At 39.1% G+C, this 25,062-nt stretch overlaps 1 protein-coding gene across 3 annotated transcripts in view; it reads right to left on the reverse strand.

Moving 5' to 3' along the window:
• Positions 1–4,713: 4,713 nt before the first annotated feature.
• The window catches only part of ascc3 (activating signal cointegrator 1 complex subunit 3), a 139,260-nt gene continuing 118,911 nt past the window's right edge, over positions 4,714–25,062 (reverse strand). For 2 of the 3 annotated variants that reach the window (XM_029503815.1, XM_029503814.1), the window contains 12 exons: positions 24,019–24,156; positions 23,507–23,627; positions 22,980–23,112; positions 22,475–22,600; positions 18,354–18,465; positions 18,118–18,252; positions 12,784–13,008; positions 10,905–11,056; positions 10,235–10,385; positions 7,401–7,607; positions 5,943–6,118; positions 4,714–5,292 (listed from right to left, as the gene is read on the reverse strand). In XM_029503815.1, coding sequence (XP_029359675.1) covers positions 5,145–5,292; positions 5,943–6,118; positions 7,401–7,607; positions 10,235–10,385; positions 10,905–11,056; positions 12,784–13,008; positions 18,118–18,252; positions 18,354–18,465; positions 22,475–22,600; positions 22,980–23,112; positions 23,507–23,627; positions 24,019–24,156 — 1,824 coding nt within the window. In that variant the 3' untranslated portion in view covers positions 4,714–5,144. The remainder of the gene's footprint in view (positions 5,293–5,942; positions 6,119–7,400; positions 7,608–10,234; positions 10,386–10,904; positions 11,057–12,783; positions 13,009–18,117; positions 18,253–18,353; positions 18,466–22,474; positions 22,601–22,979; positions 23,113–23,506; positions 23,628–24,018; positions 24,157–25,062) is intronic. The other variant, XM_029503813.1, reaches the window with a different exon arrangement.

A 25,062-nucleotide genomic window follows, 5' to 3' on the forward strand; every position in this document is an offset into this window, starting at 1 on the left:
ACACATGCAGACACACGCACACACACATAAACATACACATATATATATATTATCAGCTTACCCCTTTTGGAAAAGGAAAGCCAAAATTAAACGGAAACATATGACATGGCTCATTCTCAAATTCGTTCTTTTTTTTCAGTTAATATTTCTGAAACTTTTTAAAAAATATATGGTATTGCAAGGGCTATGTAAACACCAGTATGCATAATATAGCCCATATATGCATAGGCAGGACTGATGTTAACTGATTAATTATTAGGAACACTTACAAAACAGAGGCAAACAGGGAGTGGATCCTGGGGACACACTGTCACCTTGCGTTACTGCAATAATATCATGATAGTAACATTAGTTCTCTATTGTTTTACCTAATTCTAGCCCGTCTTTACACACTCCAAAGCGCGCATTGATTAAGAATGCATTAATATAAACGCATCCATTATTCACTGTTTTACGTGTTCACTGGATATCATTCTTTTGCAAAGCAAGCTTAAAAAAAGCTTATATTCGCTCCTGTCTTCCCAACCCAACCCGGATGATGATGAAGATGATGATGATCAGGCGAGCACTGCTCGTTCTCCTGTGCTGGTTGTGTCGAAATCAGTGCAGCAGGCCGGTAATGGGATGCCGCTTGCTGTGAGAAAATCATCTGCTTCTTTAAACTTTACTCCAAACTAATCCACAGGTAACCAGACTACCTCTGTGGAAAACTCGAATTTGATGGTTTAAAATCCCCCATGTGATGCATGGGGGGGTTGTGTGTGTGTTTTCATTACTCTAGAGGCATGTTCAGCAAACACGCATTTAAAAGTTTTAACACGGACCCAATATTTTCATAAGAGTTTCTCTGATGCAGAGTTGAGACTGGGCAAATTAGTTTTTACATTAAAAATATTAGATAGTTCTATCAAATTTGGATTTTCTCGAACAAATTACAATGATTCAATCCATTATTATTATTGTTTACTGTTATTAGTATTAAATGATTATTGTGATTATTTAGTATTAGACTGGTAAGTGTATATTGTATGTGTATCCAGGACCGGGATCAAAACAGGGAAACATAATTTAATTGAAAAAGTAGTTGGAAATATACACCACTACAACAGTTTTTACTGATAAAAGATATGTCCTTCTTCCTTAGTAGATTTTTTCCTGTCCTAAATTTGCCTAGTGACAAATTCTAGTTTTCCAGTTTTGTGCCAATATGTTGCAGACTTCAAAATGTATCTTGGGCAATGAGATTAAACGTCAGGCCATTCAGTTAGGCATTCCTCCATTGCTGACGGACTCTGTATCAACTGCCTGGTGAGAATGAATACTCTGTTTTGTGCTCAGCCGGTCAGATACAGCCTGTGTAATTAAGAAACTCATAATTTACCGCATGTGTCACGTCATAAAATCAGCATTTTAGATCCATTAATATCATAAATATTCTATTAAATACACATTGAACAAATTTTTGAGGAACAAAGAAAAATATTTTCCGGGTATCAAAAACAAATTTAAAAAAATGAAATTATGTATTAGCTTAATTGGTGTGTTCGCGAGTTTTAGTGTTATCTCCCAAAGTCATGTGGAAGTGGGTCACTAAGAGTATCAAAGCCTTCTGCACTGACGTATGTGGTGCGAATATATTCATTCATTCACTTCCACCGCTTATCCAGCGGACCTGGAGCATTTCCCCAATCCCAGCTGACATTGGGCGACGGCGGGGTACACACTGGACATGTCGCCAGTCCATCACAGGGCCAACACAAAGAGACAGACAAACAACCACTCACACTCAGACCGACTGACAGTTTAGAGTCACCAATTAACCTTTGAACGGTGGCGAGTACTCGGGGAAACCCAAGCATGCAAGTATATATGTACACATACTTTGATAGGTTCTGTTGGACCATCGGGATTTGGTTGGATGTTTAGTTGTTGAGTTTTTCATTGTTTTTAATTTTTATAATTTTATATTTTATTATTAATTATTGTACTGGCCCCAGTATTCGTGATCATAGAGATGGTCCAATTCCTGACTTTCATGCCAGAGACTGGAATATGTATTCTGTGTCAGACCTAATGCTTTTTATTTTTTTAATAATCCTCCCATTTTAACTGGGCTATGGCTAAAAATTAGGCTGATGGATTTGAATTAAAAATTGCTGGAATTGCACAAGATTCAGATGGTAGTTTGTTCATGTATTATATCCATAAAGAGTTTGGTCTAGACCTGCTCTATGTGTAAAATGCTTTGATGTAACTTTGTTATGATTTGACCCAGTATAAATTTATTTGGCTTGATTTTGAATTAATATCCCAGGACAGGCTTTTTTAAAACTACAATATCCATGTTATGAGCATAATGAAAAATCTGCTGAGAAATGTGTACACATATAGACTTTAATAAACACGTTCAAACTGCCCAACACCACTGCCTGTGTGCATGGAGATTCTACAAAAGGGCAGACCAATCTTATTTGTGATATAAATAACACAAACATGAACATAGGGATCTTAGAACAGCCCATACAATATATTTTCCTTCAATTCTGAGATTTTGGCAGGTATTTAAGATTGTATTGCACTGCTCAACCTTACCATGCTGGCAGATGTATGGATTGACAGGCAGTAAAGCAAATACAAAATTAAGTCAAAAAAAAAGAAAAGAAAAGAAAAAAGGCAAATACTGAGAATGAGGCCTGAATTCTTATTTGTACTTCCATAGCCTTACTCAAAACTTACTGTGCTTTACAGTGTAAGCAACATTCACCCATTCACAAACACTTATATGCTGAATATCCATCAGAGCCAATTTGTGGTTTAATATCTTGCTGAAGGGCACTTCAAGATGCAGACTGGAGAATCAGAGACTGAACCACTGAAATGATGAGTAGATAACTCACTGTCACTCCTGAGCTACAATCACCCCAGAGGGTAAAAGGCACCAAGGAAAGTCACTGAGGAACTGAGCTAGGGCATTCCAACATATGCTACATTAGCACACGTATTAATGCTAACCAGGGGCATTGTTAATGCTGACACGGGTTATATAACAATAGCAAAACCTAAAAATGGCTACCATGTAGGCATGATCATTGTTTACAAATTAATTCCAGGGTCAATTTTTCCCTCTTTTGGCTTTTTCCCTACTTGAGGTCACCACAGCAAGTCAGCATTGTAACTTGCCTTGTTGATTTGGTCACATCTTTTCACATCAAGCAGTGAGCTACTTCCCCAGGTCTAAACCCTCGGTCAGCAGATCTCCTTTAAATATCAAAATTTCTCAACATTGATCATCCACAGAGTGCAACAGTTTAGAGTACCCCTGTCTCAGTATCAGTAATCAAAGAGTACTATCTTTAGATAGGGTTAGTGTTATTAATATCTACCTTTGGATCATATGGTCCTCAATGTCTGCCTTCAGACGGTGTGGATCTTTAACATGGGCAGCACGGTGACGCAGTGGTTAGCACTATCGCCCCATAATAAGGTTTGGTTCCCAGCCTGGGGCCTTTCTGTATGGAGTCTACATGTTCTCCCCATGTCTGTGTCTGTGAATTTGTCACTCTTTAAATAAATTTATAAAGAGTTTGGTCTAGACCTGCTCTATATGTAAAGTGCCTTGATGTAACTTTTTTATGATTTGGCGCTATACAAATAAATCTGATTTGATTTGATTTGATTTGGTCTGTGTGGGTTTCCTCCGACCATCCAAAGACATGCATGTTTAGGTTAACTGGTGACTCTAAATTGACTGTAGGCGTGAGTGGTTGTTCCTTTCTGTTTGTCTTTGTGTGTTGGCCCTGTGATGAACTAGTGACAGGGTGTACGCTGTCCCTTACCCAGAACGTTGGCTGGGATTGGCTCCAGCAGCCTCACAACCCATAAATGGAAAAGCGGTAGAAGATGTGTGGACGTTTGGACCATATGGACCTTTTAAATTCTAACATTTTTATGTATTAAATGAAAACAAGCGAAATATGTAATAATGCTCCAGTCATTAACCCTACAGAGAATTATCACATGCAGATGATGTACACATGTCCTTAGTTAATTGTCCAGCCCATTATTTTTACAGTTAGGGTTAGGATTAGTCTCATAGTCTCACTTAGTCTAAGGAGTTATTTTACATTTCCTGCTGTGCAAAAAGACATACACAATGGACCATTTAGCAGTTAAATATCCAGATTATTTATTCATCCAGAGACCAAGCCAGAATCAAAAGAGAGGATACTGGAATTGTCTTGATCAGGTGGATAAGAACATGGCTCTAGAAAAATTAGTGACTGTGAGAGTAGTTTTAGAAAACATAAACCATTGGGGCCATTTTAAACTGAGCAGCATCTTCTCCTCAGTCCATGAAAAGTAAACAAGTGACCTGTTTACATTGCAGTTGCCTCTGTCATGTTTCCTGACTGGAATTGATTTTTTGAGTAAATGTTGTGGAGTTCAGCTTTTCCTGACAAACTAGGGTAGCATACCAAATTGAAGTGAATATTCAACTGGCCTCCTGCTGGTTCTTCAAGAGATATCAGGGGTTTCAGACATGAAGACATAAGCGTAAAACAAGGTGGGCTTTCTTTCTTTCATTAGCACTGCTATCAGTTTTTGTGTGATGGAAAGTGCATTTTGACTCTCACTTGTAGGAATCATAATCCTCAGATTTCAAAGAAATGTGAAATATCTTTAAACTCACAGAGACAAAGGACCAGTTTGAAGTGGAGTCTCTGAAATCAAGAACTTTAATCTTCTTTTTAGGGTTACATATTTGGTCGAAATAAACTTAATTTTCAAGTGTGAGGAATGGGGGAAAAATGAAGCAGCAGTTTACTTTTGATATTCTTTTTAACTTACTGATACTAAATAATCTTATCAATTCTACAGAAATAAGGCATAAATTAACCTTTTCAGCATTAACAGTCAACTTAATGGAACAGAATGCAAAACAATTACACTATGTTAAGTATGAAATGAAGGTCACTGCCAATCAGAAGTACCAGTTAATCAGTAACAAAAGCAGAACAGTGTAAGCATAAAGCAAAAGAGTAAATTCTAGATTCCTCCTTCAGCACAGTTATGGGGTTTCAGACCCATCACACTCATCAGCTGATGACGATGATGGTACTGATGACTTATTTGGTCACTGTTCTTCAGCTGAGGGTCATGTCAGTCACAGAGTCAGACACCTCTGTGTTGACCTGTGAGATGATGCTCGCAGGTATAACATCCAGTTGGATATCATACTGCTGGTCCAGACCCAGGTAGCTGTCACTCATTAGGTAAAGTGTGTAGATGAACCTGGAGTTATGGTAGAACAGTTAGATCAGTTACAACAAATATTGAGCACATATTGAGCTGTAGCATTATAGACATGCATTTAGAAATGTTTCTGAAGTTTTTTTTATACACGTGACTGCTAATGTTATGCCATGCTGTGCCAGTCCATTAGGATAGAATCACGGATGTTTAATAAACTTTGTTACTATTTCAGTCCTGGTCAAATTCTGTAGTTTTTATTATTGTCATCAAACATTTGGACCCAAATCAATAATTTATGTATCCAATCATAAAGTAATTTTTGCCTTCCAAACAATTCTATTGTGAGCCACCCTGCTGCCTCAAATACAAGAGTGCTAAATTTGGATTAATTCCCCAAATAGTCCCATAGAACTGTACATTTTCATCCCATTTAACAAACAGACATTCCTTGATGTCATAATATAGGTTGGTAATATATCATAAATTTGGCAACCAGTAATATTATAAAATGATAAATAAATGTGGAAATGTGTGATATTCATATGCTGCAGCTCCTGCTGTTTGACCTGCACCCTGTTTTTGGTTGACTTGGTGAGCTTCACTAACCACTCAGGTTTTTCCTTTCAGTTACTGTGTGTTGAAGGAACAAGGAAGGAAGGCTTGTTTTCTGTTCAGTCTACATTGCTTACTTTCCAGACTTCTCTGGGGTGTAGAAGGCCAAAGACACAGTGGTGTGGTTGCGCACAAAGCCGACACGCTTGACAGCCAGCAACTCCCTGTGATCCACCTCCCCCAGGATCACGAACCAGCCTTCATCCTTCACCTTGGGAAACCTGGGAGCCTGGGCCTTACTGTCCTGCTTTCTCTGAAACAGCCGACACATATGGTACAGTTCAGCTGCTCAATAGAGGCTCTCACACTCACTATATCAAGTTCATTTGATCGTGATGTCCTCAGCTCAGGAGCTGCAGTGCAGATCTAAGATAATAAGATTTAAAATTCAACAGATGTTGCTGAATGTGATATTATGCTGAAAAACATAATATACTGGCTATAGAACTCTAAGTTACTGTGGAAAGAGCTTTATGTTCTTTTGCTATACATCAGTGTATCTCTTAACTCTAATCTCCACACTGACATGTGGAGATTAGAGTTTTTGCAGCTAAACATCTGTTATTTATTAAATTTTTTGTGTTCTGTTTTCATCATGTGTTTTTAAAGTCATTGTCTTGGCGTGTTGGATATATGTGAATTAATTTAAATTTGGTAAATATGATCTGATTTAGCTTTTTCCCACGCTTTAACTCAGTAATAACTACATTGCACTTTCCTCAAACTGAGTTCTACCTGAGACAGCTGTTCTCCTGACAGTCTTTAACACTTTGCCTCCAGTTTTTTTCAACACTGTATTCCTTCAAAAACCTGCAGCTACCGTTGACTTTCAAAGGCAGACCAGATTTATTTTCTCTCATAGAAACACGATCCTAAATCACCAGCATCACCTGAATCCACAACATCTGAGGTTCAGTATTTTTTTGAGACAGATCTGCAGCTGCAGCCAACCTGCAAAGCAGCCTAAAGAACAAAGAATATGTCAGAGGTGTCAAACGGCAGCCTTAGTGCTCATTTGACCAAGAGGGGAGTTCATCAAACAGCTTGTTTCTCAGTTTCCTTCATTTCATCCTCCTTCATACCTCTCTGCTTCACAGGTGTTGAAAAAATATGTTTGAGTAAAATTAATCTTTTGCTTTGTTACTGTGATGAAGTGTACTGATCACATGATTCCATTCAACGTGTGAATCCAATGCTATCATCCCCAATCTCTGAGCTGCTGTGTGCTGTTCAGGATTTACTGATCCAGCTGATGAGCAGCTGTGCAGTCAAGGCTCAATAAAGCCAGATAACATGAAGTTATCCTAGATCTATTGAAACTGCTTCTTAGTGCAGACCTCAGAAGTCAATTGATAATCCAAGTGTGGCCCCTTTCACTTTACATGTAATCATATGAGTGGTCACTAATTACAAATGTTACATCATTGCACCTTTAGGGTAACTTATGTTTTTTCCATCTTCATTTAATTACATAATGAGAAGTCCATCGTGATATTTTGCATTATGATATTTTCGTGATATATTGACATACTGACCTTCTGCTGGCCCTGGTTGATGCGTCGCAGTGATACCTGCAGGAGGTACTCCTGGTCAGCGTGGACCTTCAGCCAGCTGCTCTCCTCTCTTAGTTTTGCTCTGGCTGCAGGAAGGCGATACTCTGTTCGTTCCTGACTCTGCTCCCACCATCCTTTCACACTCATCTCAACCTCTAGCACTGGGAGGTGACTCAGGAAGGACCATGCCTGACGACAGGAAGGTGGTGAGGGGGAGCAGCGGCAAGAGCGAGACAACAGATTGGGAGAAAATTAAGAAGATTGTTTCTCATTGATTTGGAATAAACATGACTAGCTGTGTTGCAGCAGCTGTATGGTTAAATTTTCCACCTCAGGAGATAAATATGCAGGGGGCTCTGCACTAGACTAGACACTAAGAGCAGATTAGTTCCTGCCAAACTCTATAGACTTGATTGGTATTAATGGGCAGTGTGAGACAAACTGTCACCTGATGCTTCTTGGGTCTTGGGTCAATTACAGTTTTTATGATCCATCAGAGTCATGTTCACAAGCGTAGACAGAAGAACAAGGAAAGTATTACAGGCCCAGTTTCCTCCTTCCTACAGTAGCATTCATCATTGACATCAGTTTTTTAACTCCCTCACACAGACATTTTAACTTGATCCAACTCATGTTCAGACTGCCTTTTTACTAAGTAACCAGGAGGTTTAAAGTGGCGTTGTATTAACTGATAAATAATATTTACTAGACAATTGTAGTGACTTTAAGGATGCATAATGTGGGAAATCACAGTGTAGTGAATGGCAGCATGTCCCATTGAATCTGATGTTCAGCTTCTCAGTTACAGAGAACAAAAATACTGGATGGGGAACATTAGTAGTCAAGACTACTACACATATATACGGAGGCTGGCAAATTTAGGAGGGTCTAAGACAAAGAGAGTAAGAGAGTTGCAATTCAGTTTGTTCAAGAAGGAGGAAAAGTTAATAAAATAACAAGGAGGCAAGGCAGCTTAGAGGATGCTAGTGACTGTGAAATGCAGGTGGATTTAGGAGGAAAGCTTGTTGTTCCCCAGGAAATAGCCCTTTACAAAGCTAAGGCCTGCTAGGACGCAAATCGGAGCCGAGTCGCCTGGGTGAAGGTTGTGAGACCTGAAACACCTTATGACCCCAAGTTACAACACTGATGTGTCCCAGTGCATCCTAGAGACGTTTCTTGAATATTTGAACCTAAATTCGCCAGATCTCAATCAAACATCTATTGGATAGCTGATTCATGGACGCTCCACCTTACAATTTCCAAGACTAAAAGGATATGCTGTTAATTTCAGACAACGCGGCTCAGCTAGTCTAGACGAGTTTATCACTTGAATGGTTAGGGCTGTTTTGGTGGCAAATGGGGAACCTACACAATATAAGGCAGGTGACTATAATGTTGTGGCTGATTTGTGTAAGATGTTCCACTGTTTACTCAGTTGCTACTGCCATGTGATTATTGCTCAGAAAAGAAGAATCTGAAATATGGGTTTCTGTGTTAGATGTACAGATCCAGGATGTTTAGTCTGCTGTCTGATCAAACCTAGAAAAATTTGAAGGACTCTTCTGGTTTTAAGTGACCCTTCAGTGTCTTTATTGAGAATTTGAAATACTTTTTTTAACCGAAAAGCTCTACTGCAAAGCAAATTGAAGACATAAAAACAGATAAAGGCACAGTATGTTTGTGTGTGCACGTGTGTGTATGTGTTTATACAAGACTACCCAGAAGGATCAGAATAGAAAACCTCTTTGATTCACCTGGCAAAAGCTATTTATATGAGGATTACGCTCCCTGAGCAAGTCAGACAGGAACACTGCTGCACATCTAATTATTTAATTAGAGAGGCTGCCACACTATGGGGGGTTGAGGGCAGTGGGGGTGTGAATGTGGGGAAGGGGGAAAAACAGGGACACTGATTGGGTGAGGCCACAGGGTCTACTGATGTGCCTGGACACTCTCATTACTGTTGCAATTAGCACTTATATTGGAGCTGTAAACCCTATCATTGAAGCTGTAATTGGGGATCCTGAAGGTATCTGGGACCACAGTGGCAAGACTGATCATGGCATCACAATGATAATGGCAGATGAGTGTGTGTACAGTATTTGAGTGTGTGCTAGGATGGGAGACAGGTTGTATGATCAGCCTGAACTATATGTTGGAGATGGCATGCTCTGAAAATTCTTTTTGTAAAATATAGAATATTCAAATATATTTGGTGTCTTTTTCTTATTTCCTTAATTTTTCAGTGATAAATCAACATTGTCTAAAGCCTGTTCACACTTGACTTTAAACTGTGCCTCAGGTGCTCCAATGTCAAAGACATCAGTTCAAATTTACTCACCACTTCTGATCAGATCTTGTTTACAGTTTCATTGCACACATAATTTTTGCTCACAAAGTCCAAATGTTTTTTTTGTTTTTAACTGGTTGGAGGCAGGAGTGTAGTTCCTGATTCGTGTTGGAAATGAATATAGACTGGCTCTAATCCTTAGTATTTTCCAGACAAATGAGGATGTATGACACACTTGAAAAATATCTCTGCAAGGCTTTATCAATGTTATTTGATGCACTCCACCCATCAGAATACATTTTGTCTGTACATATTTCTTTATATGCTTTCTAATTAATGCAGCCCTTCAGTGTGGCCCAGGATGCATTCAGGTTGCTCATTCTAAGCCAATTAGAATGCATTATCAACTAATGCTTCAAACTCTTCCCATGTGATCAGATCACAGAGTGGCATTATGGCATGCAAACAGCTTCTAAATAATATTATTTTCAGTTTCCTCGTGGTAGATGTAATGTTTGTGTCTTACCTGGGAAATTTGAGCTGAATTAAACTCTTGGCCAACGATAGTGGCAAAAGTACTTTCCTTCCCATTGCAGGCAGCAATCAGCTCAGGAAGTCCATCTATTTGCTCATTGAAGCCACCTGCATCCCTCCTTTCCTTTTTGTTTGCCCATTTCCTGTGTCGTGTTTGGATGAGACAGATGGAAGTGATTCTTGGTTATGAGGCAGAAACCTGACAAATTCAACCCTGCATTTCCTGCTGTTGTTCACCCTTAACATGGCACATTGTCTTTTCTTACACATTTCTTACAGTTTTTGTTGAATTTGAACAAAGACTCAAAAGTTATATGCAGGAGGAGCAATACTGGAAACTCAGAAATTAACTCTCAAATTCCTAAAGGTGTGAATGCATTTGTGCATGTCTGAGAGGTTTTCAGAATGTTTCAAACCTGTACCTAAGAATAACTAAAAACTATTAGCCAGAGAGACATTGTCCTATCAGCCATAAAGCTATGATAATGCCATGAGGAAGCTGTTCAGACACTGATAAAATATGACCACTTGTCATGCTCTCTAATTCTAAGCACAGAACAACAACAAAAATTAGAGTGATTGGATTAGCTATGTACTAGAGTTAACTAGATTTTGCTCTATGAGCATCATAGAAGTATTTGTGGTTAAGGGATGTTGTTTACCTGAACAAATAGAGGTCTTGTTGTTCCACATGTGGCAGTGTCAGTAATGAGGAGTCATGCAGCCAGCGACCCTGGATGATCATCTGTACCAGGTTACAGATGCTGATGGCTGTAACAAGCCAGCCTTCATTGGCAACTGCATCCAGCATTGCCTGAGGAAAGCAAACAGCATGGTACACTAATCATGATTTCAATGACATCTCTACCAGTTTCAGTCCAAAGACTCAAGGGCAGCCATTATCTATATCAGGGGCTACTGATGAATAGCCATTGGACCATTTTAGAATTTTCTTGATCCGTGTTTTGCTAGCGTGAGAAGGGTCCAGTCATAGTTAAATTATAGATATTACAAACAGGGAGGAGGTGGAACAACTCCTTTCCTTTCCCCTTTACAGAGTTATCACCCTTTAAGCTTCCATTTCTATGTCAGAGAGTCACAGCTACATTGAAGTGACACCTTCAGTATAAGGTTAAGTCATGTACTCAGCACATGCAACTAGGCCTTTACATTCTAGCTGCAGCACAGCAGAGATTTTTCACCATAGATAGGGGAAGCAAATTTTATCTTTATCTATTGATGTATTTTGCACTTTGTTCTGTGTAGTCAATTTAAAACCAAGTGTCTTTCATTTCTTTTGCAGGGGGAGACTAACCTTAGTCTTAACTCACTTGCTGACAAATATTAGAGCTATAATAGCTAAAGTGCCACACTGTCAATCAGAAAAAATACACTTTTAAATTTCAACTCAGCTTCAAGACATTGTACAGCTAAAATGTATCAATGATCAGTATATTTTTTTGAAACTCACAGCTTATTGCCTTGCTATGAGAATATATACAAGTTGTTTATTAAATTTTGAGGGAGCAACAGTCTTCATTTGTTTACTTTCAGGTAAAATGCAAGTCTCAAAAGAAACCCCCAACACACATATTCAACAGAAACAACCATAAAGAAACGGAAAAGCTGAGACACCTCAGTAGCAGGAGGACATCAGAGACGCAACCACATTCATGAACCATGCAATTTCACTACCAGATACATAGCATGGAAAATTGAAAGCACATGTATACATACACGCAGACAAACGCAGATCTGTGATCAATGGCTTACAGACGGTTCAGACATGTTTTTAACTTCAAACAGCTCAGACAAAGAAACCAAACAAACATCGACTACAACATCACATCTTAGTTTTACAATGCTCTCAGTGTTACTGACGCTGACCCTGATATGTTTTCTTTGTCAGAGCCATTTCAGCTGGCTCCCAGGTGATGGGAACGCTGAGAGTCACCTATAACCTATGAGCATCATGATATTTATTGGATGGAACCATAACTTCAACTACAAATCAACCCTAAATGTTTGACATTTGTTTTTTTATTCTGCACTTCATTTACAGCTCAGCATCAGCTTCCTAGATGCGTTCTCTTTTCATGCACAGTAAATTTATCAGTTATGTTTCTCTCTCAGCATGTCAGCTCATTTTACTATAATTTAATGATCATCTTTTTTTTAATTGATGTTGCTGCACTTCTTCAAGAAGCTTCAAGACTTTCCTTACCATCCTTGAGGACTGTATACACAATGGAATTTTTAATAATGAAAGACATGCTTGTGTAGCAGTATGGACAATATATGCAGCCACAGCTTTCATCACTGTTGTTCCTGCCTTTATAAGCACCCAAGTGGATATTCTTCGATCATTAAAGGTCCATATGGAAGTGCTGATATTCATCAGAATCTGAGACTACTGGGAAAACTGGTGAGGCTGGTGATCAGGCAGCTGGGGCATCAAGGCTGGAATACGGTAAGTGATATTTGCTTTGTTTTGATAAAGTGAGGAGTCAAAGCGTCATCAGTATCAAATTAGTGACTGACCTGACAGATTCGAATGGCATTGTCCAGCACTGTCTTGGTATCAGTGGTGTAGTCTGTGCATGGGAGCTGGGCATGGCTGAAGTGGGCCTGCAGCAGCAGGTGGGTCTTGGTGTGGGCACTATCATAGGAATGAGGATTGACCTGCAGGGGGAGCTGCTGAGCCAACTGGCTGTTCAGCTGATCCTCGTTGTGTCTGACAGGCAACTCTGCATACTCCTCTGCATTCTGAGAATGGAAATCAAAGGTGGAATAGGAGTCAAAAGCATTGTTGTGGCAGAAGAGGTGGAAAAGAGGAAATCAGGTTGTCCGGACACAGCTGTCAGATGGGGAATCTCTTTATTCACATCAGCCCTACTGACAACGTAGTCAGTCAAAACACGTGACATGCTTCTTATACCTAAGATGGGTTACGTGTGTGTGTTGTGTGGATAGCCTTCACCCTTATCCTGAACTTCAACCATGGTGATTGTGCAGCACTATGTGTGTGTGTGTGGTGTAGTTCTCTTCCCTGGCACCCAGATGTCTTCTACTTATTGTTTTGACTTGTTAGGCACCAGAGAAGGTCCTGATGACCTGACACTCATATTGAACATGATGAACAGAGACAAGTCCTCTGGACACTGTCTTTGTCCACAGCACATTTTGGTCAGATGCTTTTAATCAGAGCATCCACACTATAATGGCAGATGCACCCCCGTTCTGTTTTGGAAGACCAAGGATTGGGATGAGATTTGGAAGTGTTTTAAAGAAAATTTCAGAGAATGCTTAACAGTGACTGACACAGATGGAATGAAGAGATGCACTGGGTCAGTGGGAAGGTAAAATAGCTAGTGCACTCCCATCAATGGAGCAGGGTGGGGGCTGCTGTGAGAAATAGGAACAGGACTGATGTATGAATGCTTTGTCTTTCAATGCTGTTGGCATGCTGTCTCAAACCCTGTGACAATAGAAGTGACTCACACAGAGGATAGGGGCAAGCTTTGAAGCAGTAATAACATTGCAGAGAGAAATGGGAAAGAGTGGAGCGAGGGAAACACAAAGTTTTACAAAAATTAGTCCACTGATCTCTTTAAATATGGAGAGACTACATGCATTTTAGAAAAGCCTTTTTGTTGCTTTTGTCTCAGGTTTAATTAATTAAATACTCATTTAACAAACCATCCCTCAAGATCAGTTCAGCTTTTTATCGAGCAAACATGCCAAATGCTTGGATTTCAGAAAAATCATTGCGAGAGGTTGTTTTTTTTTTTTTTTTAAGTTGGTGATTGTAAATTAATTACATTGAAGATTTTGGCTGTTCATCACACAAAAACTATTTCAAAGCATTACTGTTGACTATTTCACAGTATATTTTATTATTTTAAAGGCCATTTCATGCCTTTATTGTAGACAAAGTGGAGGAGTGTAGAGATGGAGCATGACAATAACCAGAGTGCCACCAATGGGCTTTAACTGTGGACCCTTTGCATCACAACTTCCTGACTTTGGATAGACTTAAAGAGTGATTGATCAAAACAAAGAGTAAACCTATTTTTTTTTATTAAAGTAACTGTTAGATGCAGCTATTGTCAATCTAACAACCTGAACTGATGCAAACTCAACACTTTGAAGAGGCTAGATGATCAGCGAGGCCGTCAGTGTATTCAGATATCAATGTATTCACCTCCGATTGTGGAGCTACAGCAGAGACATTTAACTTCTGATGTCTGTAGTAACACCTCCCTTTTGAGGGAACAACAGTCTCCACTTCATTCAAGTCTACACTCACCGGCCACTTTATCAGGTTTAATTGCTTGTTAACACAAATGGCTAATCAGCCAATCACATGGCCACAACTCAGTGCATTTAGGCATGTAGACGTGGTCAAGACAACTTGCTGAAGTTCAAACTGAGCATCAGAACGAGAAAGAAAGCGGATTTAAGTGGATGTGATCATGACATGGTTGTTGGTGCCAGATGGGCTGGTCTGAGTATTTCAGAAACTGCTGATTTTCACGCACAACCATATCTAGGGTTTACAGAGATGGATACTTCCAGCAGGACAATGCACCATGTCACAAAGCTCATATCATTTCAAACTGGTTTGGTCTGGAACATGATAATGAGTTCACTGTAATCCAATGGCCTCCACAGTCACCAGATCCAATAGAGGACCTTTGGGATGTGGTGGAACAGAAGATTCAGATCATGGATTTGCAGCTGACAAATCTGCAACAACTGTGTGATGCTATCATGTCAATATGGACCAAAATCTCTGAGGAATGTTTCCAACACCTTGTAGAATGTATGCCAGGAAGAATTCTGGTAGCTGTGAAGGCAAAACGGTGTCCAACGTTTTACGAGCAAGGTGTACCTAAAAAAATAGCTGCTGAGTGTATAAGGGAAGGATATCCTTCTTCCCGAAGAACCCCAGTAAACAGGGAGGTTATTAAAAACCTGCCAAAACAACCATCTAAGCAGTGCTCCTAAAATCATTCGTGACTAGTCCTCTGCCAAGCAGCTATACCCTTGTCTGTTCAGAGTCATATATGGAGCAAAGTAAGAACTGTCTTCAACAAACTATTCACACACTTCAGCGACCAGATTGCACACAAGAAGGCATTCATTACCATTTCAGTGGGTGGTGATCTTTAGCATCTCTGATGCTCCAAGTTCACAAGACTGGGGATGAACATAAAGTCACAATGATCTTAACTTTTGACCTTCAAAATCTAGTCCCGTCATCCTTGACTTCCCTGAAGTCATTTTCATATTCACAGACAGACAGACATACAGACAGATGTTCGGTTGGAAAACTGGACCCAACTTTTGGGGGTCATTATTGAAATATATAATATTTTATATTTATATATATATAATAATATATACATTATTGCCAAATCAGTGCCAGATGAAAGATTTCATATTTTGCTGTTTAATAAATGTACAAAGATTTTGAGAAAATTTTCAAAAAAGTGAAATAATTTAAAATTTTAAACACAATACAGTATGCAAGAGTAAATGATGAGCTTTCTGAGGCTATTGCAGTGTGATGCATTACAATACTTTATGTATTATTATGATTATGTTTAACAGTGCTGTCTCAGGACAACCACATCAGGCAAGATAAGAGAGAAAAATTACAGTGCGTCAGACAGAAAGAAGTGGGGGTTGCTCATTAGTGGCCACACTGCAGCTATTTGGGGGAACTGGAGGAGCATACCAGGGCTTTGGGGCTTGCAGAGGGGGAACAGATGGGCACTGGAGTGAGTGGCGTTGCAGATTGTTGTGGAGGGAGACAACTTAACATGGCATGCTTTAATCTGCTTCCATCTACATGTCTGCAAAGGAGTGATATCAAATGCCTAAGAGTATCCTAACCTCCTTCAGCATTTAGCCATGCTATTAAAGTCAGATTCAACCACTAATTAGAGCAAATCAACATCCTCAAAAAATAAAACCTTGAGAAAATCTCACTTTTGCAACCATAAAGTTTTTCCAAAAGTGGACTGTATCGTAGCTTTTGAAGCTGTAAATAGAAGCTGATGCTGAAGGGTCTTTAACCTGTGTTCTATGGTAATACCATCATGGTGCAATGTCACTGCTAAAAAATAGATATAATAATCTAAATAATAAAAAGAATTCAGCTCGTATTGAAGTCCTAGTGAAAATGGCTGTACTTCTCACTTGAGTTTTCCCCCTTCAGTAAAAGTTTTCCTAATGCATTTATTGTCTCAAGCTCCAGTTTCAAGTCTTCAGCACAATATGATGTACATAATTTTAAAATGATGCTCCCATTTAGAGGAGAACAGACTGTAAAGCAGTGTATGAATTGACATGTGGTAAGGGTTTGATTGACAGAAGGTACCACCCAATCAGGACAGAGTTCAGAGCAGGTAAGTTTCATGCCTCACTCCTTCTCAGCTTCATCAAATATTGGTTCTACAGGTAAAAAAAAATAAACAAGATGGCGAAATCCCGATTACAAAATGGAGCCTACAAGATGGCAGCACTTCATAGTGGGTTGACACTTGATTAAAACCTACTTGTTTAAAAGTGGAGTTGCGAACTGATGGTCATTGAATTGAATGTAGGTTTAAGGTTAAGGCTTAAGGTTTAAGGCTTCCGTTTATAAACCCAGAATGTCCACTATTATATACAGTCTATGAGTCCAACAGTGAATCAGTCCCTATAAACTCCCATAGCAAAATGTGCAATGGCAGAAATAAACGGGTTCAGCCTGGTAAACAGCTTTGGTCTCTATTCCCTCCTTCATGACAATTGTATGAGGGTGAATTTTTATAGAGCTCACCTGTTAATTGTCATTTATATTTCAGTTTGTGATAAGTGAGAATATGCTAACCTCAAACAGATATTGACACTCAGTTAAACACATGCCTTCTCTTTACCGAGTTTTGGATTGGCCAGGATCTCGGAGTGGAATCACGCCCCAGGAAGATGCCAACAGTGCCTCACTCTGCAGTTGCTACAAAAAAGCCCTAACCACCCAGTGACGCTAGGGTTGAAAGAGCAAAAACACTAGCAATCAGCTCTAACACACAACACTTGCATTATAATCGCAATCAAACAACATTTGTACCATTGATTTCATTTAAATAAATGATTGAATTAGAAATCAATGTCAAACAAATCAATGTTAACTTGTTTCTTAAGAAATCTGATTGTGTTTATTCCTAATTTTCATGGTGATGAAATCCACCACTAATCATAACAAACCAACACAAGAAAGTGTGCTAAAAAAAGAATCTGTCATCACACCCCCATGTGTGAAACCAGCCTAAAGTAGCCTAAAATGTCTCCATCTTGATTTGCCAGCAGTCTAAAGCAGAAAGCATTATTAACTCAACACTCTGTGTGTTATGACACCTTTCACAACCAGCATAATCTTGAGCTACAGCTGCATACAGTAGGTCCTGACCTCTGCAGCCCAGAATCATGCCACAGAGCTGCAGCATTGAAGATGCTCTGTCTCAGTGGTCAACACATCACAGTTTGTTTCTTGTCAACGTTTGTCACATCTTCACACTTGACCTTTTATTTTTGAAAGCTTCAAGACATGTACTTCAGGACTAAATGTTCACCTGCTGTCTGACAGGTTCCATGGTAACCAGATCAACAATGTTATTCTCTTCAACTGCCAGTGGTCATAAAGTTACGGCTGACCGGTGTACGCCGATATACTAGATGTTGATTTATACTGATGCATTAAGCTGTGCAGTTAGCACAGCTTACTTTTTATTTACTATAGATGATCCTCCTCTGAAGAACTTCGAGTGGGTTGGCTTCATGTCAAAGAAGTCACAGCTGTGGTGGCATGGGCTGTGTAAAACTTACCGTGAGTACAGTGAGCAGCTCAGGGATGGACAGCTCAGCTTTTAGCTGCTCTTTAAAAATGCGGATGGTTTGATGCTTCAGGTAGTAGTAGGATGCAATGCGACCGTAAGTCAGGGGCTCAATTGTCCGATTGTCCTGGAGCATCAATGGACAGAAAACTTGATCTTATTTAACACTAGATGACCATGGGCAATTTTGTGACAGACTTCAGACAGACTTCACACACACACACACACCTCTTTTATCTCAATGCAGTAAGAGCACTCCAGTTCCTGCAGGCTCCTCTCCACCAGGTTGGAGAGGTATTTGTTGATGGACTCGTGGCTGATGTCCTCCAGGCTGTAGTAACTGAAGAACAAAGATATATAAACATATATGCAAATTCTAAAAATTAAACAAAAAATAAATAAAATGCTGAGAGATTATTCAAAGAGTTTGTAGAGATACAAGTAGGGATAATCAACACACTGACATGAAACCAAGTTTTGACAATTTTGTCGAATTGCACACAATGATCCAATCCAGCAGTTCTCTCCCTTCATATTATGTCAAGGCAAAGATGGAAAGTTGTTGGAGCTACTGGAAAACCCAAAGTAGAGTAATTTAGTTGCTGTGCTACAGAAGGAAAGCGACAGCTGGAAGAAACGTGGCCAACCCTTGACAGCAAATATCTCCCAGCTTAGACTGCCCCCGCCCCCACTGAGCCTGGTTCTGCCCAAGGTTTCTGCCTCTTGAAAGAACTTTTTCCTTGCCACTGTTGCCAAGTGCTTGATCATTAGGGGATCTGTTGGATCTCTTTCAATAATTTTATAAAGAGTTTGGTCTAGACCTGCTCTATATGTAAAGTGCCTTAATGTAACTTTGTTATGATTTGGTGCTATACAAATAAATCTAATTTGACTTTGATTCGATTATCTTATAATTTCAATATTGGAACGTGGTGAGCAAGTCAAATAAAACAAAAATAAGAAAGAAGCCAAATTTTCATCAAATTAGAGGTTTATAAAGGTTTAAAATAAATCAGTCTACACTTTTATTGTCAGTAATGTGAAACATGTTTTGAGAAGTAATGAACTATAACAAATATAACAATATATGCTGGAAAACAAGCATATATTTCCTAAAGAATAGGTAGTCATGAAAAGTACTGTCAAGCTGAAACCCTGAGAAACACAGCCATAATCCCTCTCCAAGTCCACTAGACACATGTAGAATGTATTTGCTAACTCCCATGATCCCCACACTGCTGAGACTGAAAATGGCAAATGTTCCAGAAGTGGAGTTTCACTCAACAGTTCCTCTGTTGGTTCCATGTACTGTCAGTTATAGCCAGCAAAGAAGTCTGGGAGATGACCACAGAGCTGTAACACCTAGATGTGCCCCACCTTCCATCTAACAATAGACATTTGTAATGCTGCTTTGCTATTGATAATTTTCTATATGGCCTTTAGCTAGTCGATCAACTACACTTTTGCTGAGCCACATCTCAGCATGTGTGCTCAATGCAAATCATGAATATAGTTTCCAAAAATGTATGGAAGTACAAATATGACTGAAAAGAAAAAGCAATGCATCAAAGCTTTCTCTTCTATTGAAAGTGCTGCTGGTTGCAGGTAGCGGTGATTGTAACTACAGGAAAACAGGTTAAAATCCATGGGGGCTAGCTGGTTAAAAAAAAAAAAAAACATTATGCTGTTTTCCATCTTTGGAGCCAGATGTTAGAGAGTAAACAAATTAAGTTGGATCCTGAGTATGTTTCTTCTACACAGATAGGTAAACTACAGGTAATTCTAACATGTAGCAAGAGCAAAAGAGCCAATCCTAAGACACATTATAGCCTGCAGCTAGAAAGACTGGAGCTTAAAATAGAGGAATGTAAAAGCCATACAGAAGAAATAAGGATAGCAAGAATGAAAATCAATAAATACATTAACAGGTATAAGAGCAGTATTAAGTGTCTGCATAATCTCTATAATGCCATCAGAGCAGGGCAACCGAGGGGAAAGAAAAAAAAAAAAATCACCAAATTAATCATCCCACACAATCATTAATGCTACAGATAGAAGCAGAAGGAGAAAACACAGCTGCACCCGCGAGCTGGAAGCAGCAGTTTAGAAGGATGATGGCCATATTTATTGTGTGTTTAATGTTGAGTATTTCTTTCCATCCCATTACTTTGCATGTTAACGGTGCACAAATTTCAGCGCTGAATGCGTTTGTCACTGAATACATTTCACAGGTCTCCACTGGTGACAGGGCCTTACATGTTTAAGTCATGGCCAATAACATTACCACCATTAGGCTCCTGATGGCACAGGGTCTGCAGATGTTTATGACACCCATGGGACCCTGTGGGTGTATTTGTGTGTCTGTGTAGTGTATGAGAATGAAAGCATAAAAGCAGTTTTGATAAATTATGTGTTCATATGTAAAACACTGACTGCGCTGCATGAAGGTAATGGTGTTGGGTGATAAGAACATCAAGAGAATATAATTCTAAGAAATGCAATACAATTCCATGAAACAGGAATTTGAAGAACTCTGATACGCATCAACATGCTAATTTAAGAACATGTTGCACAAATGGCTGTGCAATACTGGAAACAAATTGTGTTTGATTTCATAGCAGAATGCATATCTTCCTACTTTTAAATAGCCTTTCTATATTTTTACATTGAATTTCATCTTTTATTGAAAAAGCAGATAATAATCTCTCAAAAGTACTGATAGTGTTGCTAGTCCACTCACTTGGACACTTGGGATACTATAGGGGTGCCTTGTCAGGTTGCTGTGGATTTGAGCTTGTGAAAAGGGCAAGTGTTATATCAGTTATCAAGTAGTTGTGATTTGGATCACCAGCTATTTATGCTCTGCTGGGGAGGCCGCACTTGTTTCAATGTCAAAAATTTAATCTACAAATTTGGATCTGTGATTGGCAGTAACCCTGACTCATTTGAAGTCAGTCTTGAAAAGAAAATGAGGACCAAACTATAAACAGTTATATGGTTTGAAGATCACCTTTTGCAGGCTGTCTTTAACAGCGAATGGTGGTGCTTCGATATTTTACGTCTTGAAAAATCTTTTGTTCCAGCAGCAGACGGAATTTTTTACATTTACTTTTAGTTGTTGCTTTGATCCACTGCTGTAGATCATGTTTTTAATGCATTTCATTTATTCATTTATTTTATTGGTTGATCTGTTTTGTTTCACATGTCAGTTGTTTGGTGGCAAATAAATTTGGCCTCTAGGGGATTGCTAAAGTTTTTCTTCATCTTAAAATTCCAACACTTCTGTGGATTCCACTGTGTGGTCGGGGCTGAGTTGCTTTCCCAGCTGAAGGACTTCATGTGTTTTGCAGTCCTAAGATAAAACATGACATCACAGGCAAAATGTTTCAGCAGCTGCATAAATGAGAGGGCGAAGAAGGAGAATACAAAGCTCTTGTTTTTCTTCATCTATGGTCAAACTCTTACTGTTGGTCTTCAGTACTGATAATGGCACAACAATGCTCCTTTTATCTCAGCATGAGATGCTTGACAAACAAAGGATTTGGGAGTTGTTGCTCTGTTGCCTTAAAGATGGCAGATGTCTTTGTTTTAATATGTGATTAGGATGTCTCTTCAATGCCTCTCTGTAGAAATTTTCCAAGCATGTCTAACTGGACCACGGGCAGGCCAGAAACTTGACAGCAAATATAACTCTATTGAAATGACTCCAACCAGCAGGAACAGAGTGAAATAAAAGGAAAGGTAAAAGTCTTGGCTACTTTGTTTAACCTGTAATCACTCTCACAGACTCTCCTTTAGCACCATTCTGATATTACTGCTAGTGATAATGATACCACCAGTAACCTTTCTAATTGTGGTTGGAGTATTTCTAGTAGTGTAGTGTTAGTGAGTTTAAACCACTTTTGAGAAGACAGTATAGTTGAAGAAATAGAGCAAAGGGTGGTGGCCTTATTCCAATTCCAAACCATAAATTACCATAAAGTAGCTATGGTCTCCACCAGTATAATTGACAGCACTGACAATCTTTAACTCTGACTTGAATATCTGAACTCCCATCTTGAATCTACATCTAGTATCTGATTTTACATAAATGTCTTGGTAAAATCTCACTGCCCAGCCTCAGTCAGGGCCTGACAGGTAAACGTAGGCCAACAACCGTGCAAATACCAACATGCTGGAATGTTCTGGAATGGCCTCTGTCTACACAGCAGATGTTTGACCCGAGAACTCAGCACTCCACTAAGGAGCTTGTGAGAGTAGGCTAAGAATATGTGCATATTTTTGTGTGTTGTCTGTCTTTTGATCTGCTGTTGTTTTAATGACACGTGGTGTTAAGAGCTTTTTCTAACCTTGGGTTCATCACCAGCCGTCTGAAGAAATATGTCCAGGTGATATAGTCCATTGAATCCTGTTTGGATGAGACTGTTCCTGCAGCAATCTCAGCGTTAAGGTGGTCTGACAGAACACTGAGGAGGCTTGGAATACAAACAAATCACTTTGAATCAGAGATAGAGCGAGTATCTATTCCATTCTAATTCCAATTCTTATTTTAAACCATATTTACAATTTTATGTAGGAAGAGTTCTTTTACTGTTTGCTTATGTATAGCAATTGAAAAATGTACTGCATTTGGTGGTTTTGATTAATGATACAAGCATTGATATAATGTGTGTGGAAGGTAACTGGAACATAAGTGCTTCAGTTCTGTAATTTCTAGAGTTGAATCAATCTGTAGTATTGTATGTACAGCATGGATAGCTGTATAAGTCTTTAAGGTTTATACAGCTTTAAATGATCAACAGATCATGATGGTAGGAATCTTAATCACCACGATAACAAACATGTGACTGTTACCTAGACTCAACGGGGAAAGGCTCATAAAGGAACTTCTTGTAGAAATCCTTCTTGATGTCGTGCACCAGAATAACAGCTTTGCCCTGGTCATCAAACTGAGGCCGGCCTGCTCGCCCCATCATCTGCAGAACATCTACACACAAAATGTATACATTACATAAATGACATTGATTAATATCTAGCTGGAAGGAAAGCTCATTCTTCTTTGTGAGTTTATTCCTGTGGTTGATTCCAATGTACTGAGTCATCGCGTCAGTCTATTACCAAAGGTTGGATTAATGCAGATACTACATTGATAAACTTATGTAAAGTCTGATAATGAATTGAGCTTAGACAGTATTACAGCTGTTGTAATGCCAAATTAAAAATCCCTTCACATCAGCTAGTGTTGGACAAAGCAAAGAGCCTTTAACTTCCATAAAGGAATATTTAAATAATAATAATCTATCCTGTCCTGTTGTGGTGGAGTTATTCAAATTGCACTGACTCTACCTGATGCAAAATATGCAACTGAATAACAGATATACCTGTAATGGGGTAGTCCACGTAGCGCCTGGATTTGCCATCATAGTATTCGGTTCCTTTGACAACCACCAGGTGAGCGGGGAAATTTACTCCCCAGGCCAAAGTACTGGTGGCAATTAAAACCTGAGAAAGGTGATGACAACTTATTGCAACTGCAGGAATCATAACCTAAACTGTAAAGTAAAATATATATGAAAACACATATCCAAGTAAACAAATAAAGTACTATTAAGCATTATATTAGTAATATAAGGGCGAAAGAAAACATGGGAACATGGGTATAGATACAAAAAGATGTAAAAGGCAAAAATTGTAAAAATTACATTTCAATCTCCATTTTGCTGTGCATGACCCAAAGCGATTTGACCATGGCATTGTAAATATTAAGAGGCTGTATAGCAATTATTTATGTGATAAAATACTATTGGTTAAACTTTCCAACATTTCCACCTGCTGCATCAAGTGTGATTTTAATTTCTGAAAGACAGAGTCTGGAGCATTGGTGAGGACGTACCTGGATCTTACAGTTGACGAACAGCTCCTCCACAGTCTTTCTGTCTCTCTCATGCAGGCCGGCATGATGCATGCCAATCCCAAAAGCTAGGGTAAACTTCAGGTTGGAGTCCTTCACTGTGATGATGATGTCCTCTATCTATGGAACAACCAGAGCAAAGGCAGTGATAACTAAATGACATTCACTTGAACAGGGCTGCAGGAGTCAACAGAAAGATGTTTTTAAACAAAGATTCTGCCTTGACTTTGTTGGGTTTTTGTTTTTTTTTGCTGTCACAATGACATAATTAAAATCTGTATCTTTAGTAAAATCTTGATTTTGTTATGAAGGAGGAAATCCTCTATCAAGACTGTTTTTGGACGTGTTTCTTTTTGCTCTTGGACATTTTAGCATGGGATTCTACAGGAACTGACTGACTGTTGGAGCCAGACTCTTGTGATCTGTAGGTGAACTGCAGGTTTTTGCTCTTCAGCGGCAGCTTCATGTTTCAGCCACAGTTTTTTCTGCTTGGTGGAAATTCAGCTATTCAGAGTCAATTAAGAACAGCAGTGCATCCTTCAAATATACTAATCAATTCAAAAATACAATACTATATAGTAATAAATAAGAATGGAAAGAGACAGAGACAATCAAACCCTGAGAGAACAAATGAGGTTTCAGGCAGGAGCAGGGGGAAGAAAGAGCTGTCAGGCCTGAGAGGGAATTTGGGGCACTAGGTGACCCCTGATGGGAGTTAACCACCTATTGCCAGAAGCCTGTCAGTCAAACTGCAGGGTGCTGAGCTTCTACACAGGCCAGTGCAATGCAGGAGCAGCGGGCAGAAGCATATATCAGCAGAACACACACAGAAGCTAAGGGCTGTTCACATATACAGAAGATGGACCTATCTTATAAGATGGTACATATTTGCAATGAGATTCCAGGGTTCAGGACAGCATATTCAAAACTTTGTAATGATACCATGTGCATTAGTTCTAAACTGGAGCTAATACTATTTTTGGTTCCATAGAAAACATTGATGTCCACATCTTTTTTGATTACGAA

The sequence above is a fragment of the Echeneis naucrates genome, chromosome 6 (assembly GCF_900963305.1).
Source record: "Echeneis naucrates chromosome 6, fEcheNa1.1, whole genome shotgun sequence".
Taxonomy (NCBI): Eukaryota; Metazoa; Chordata; class Actinopteri; order Carangiformes; family Echeneidae; genus Echeneis; species Echeneis naucrates.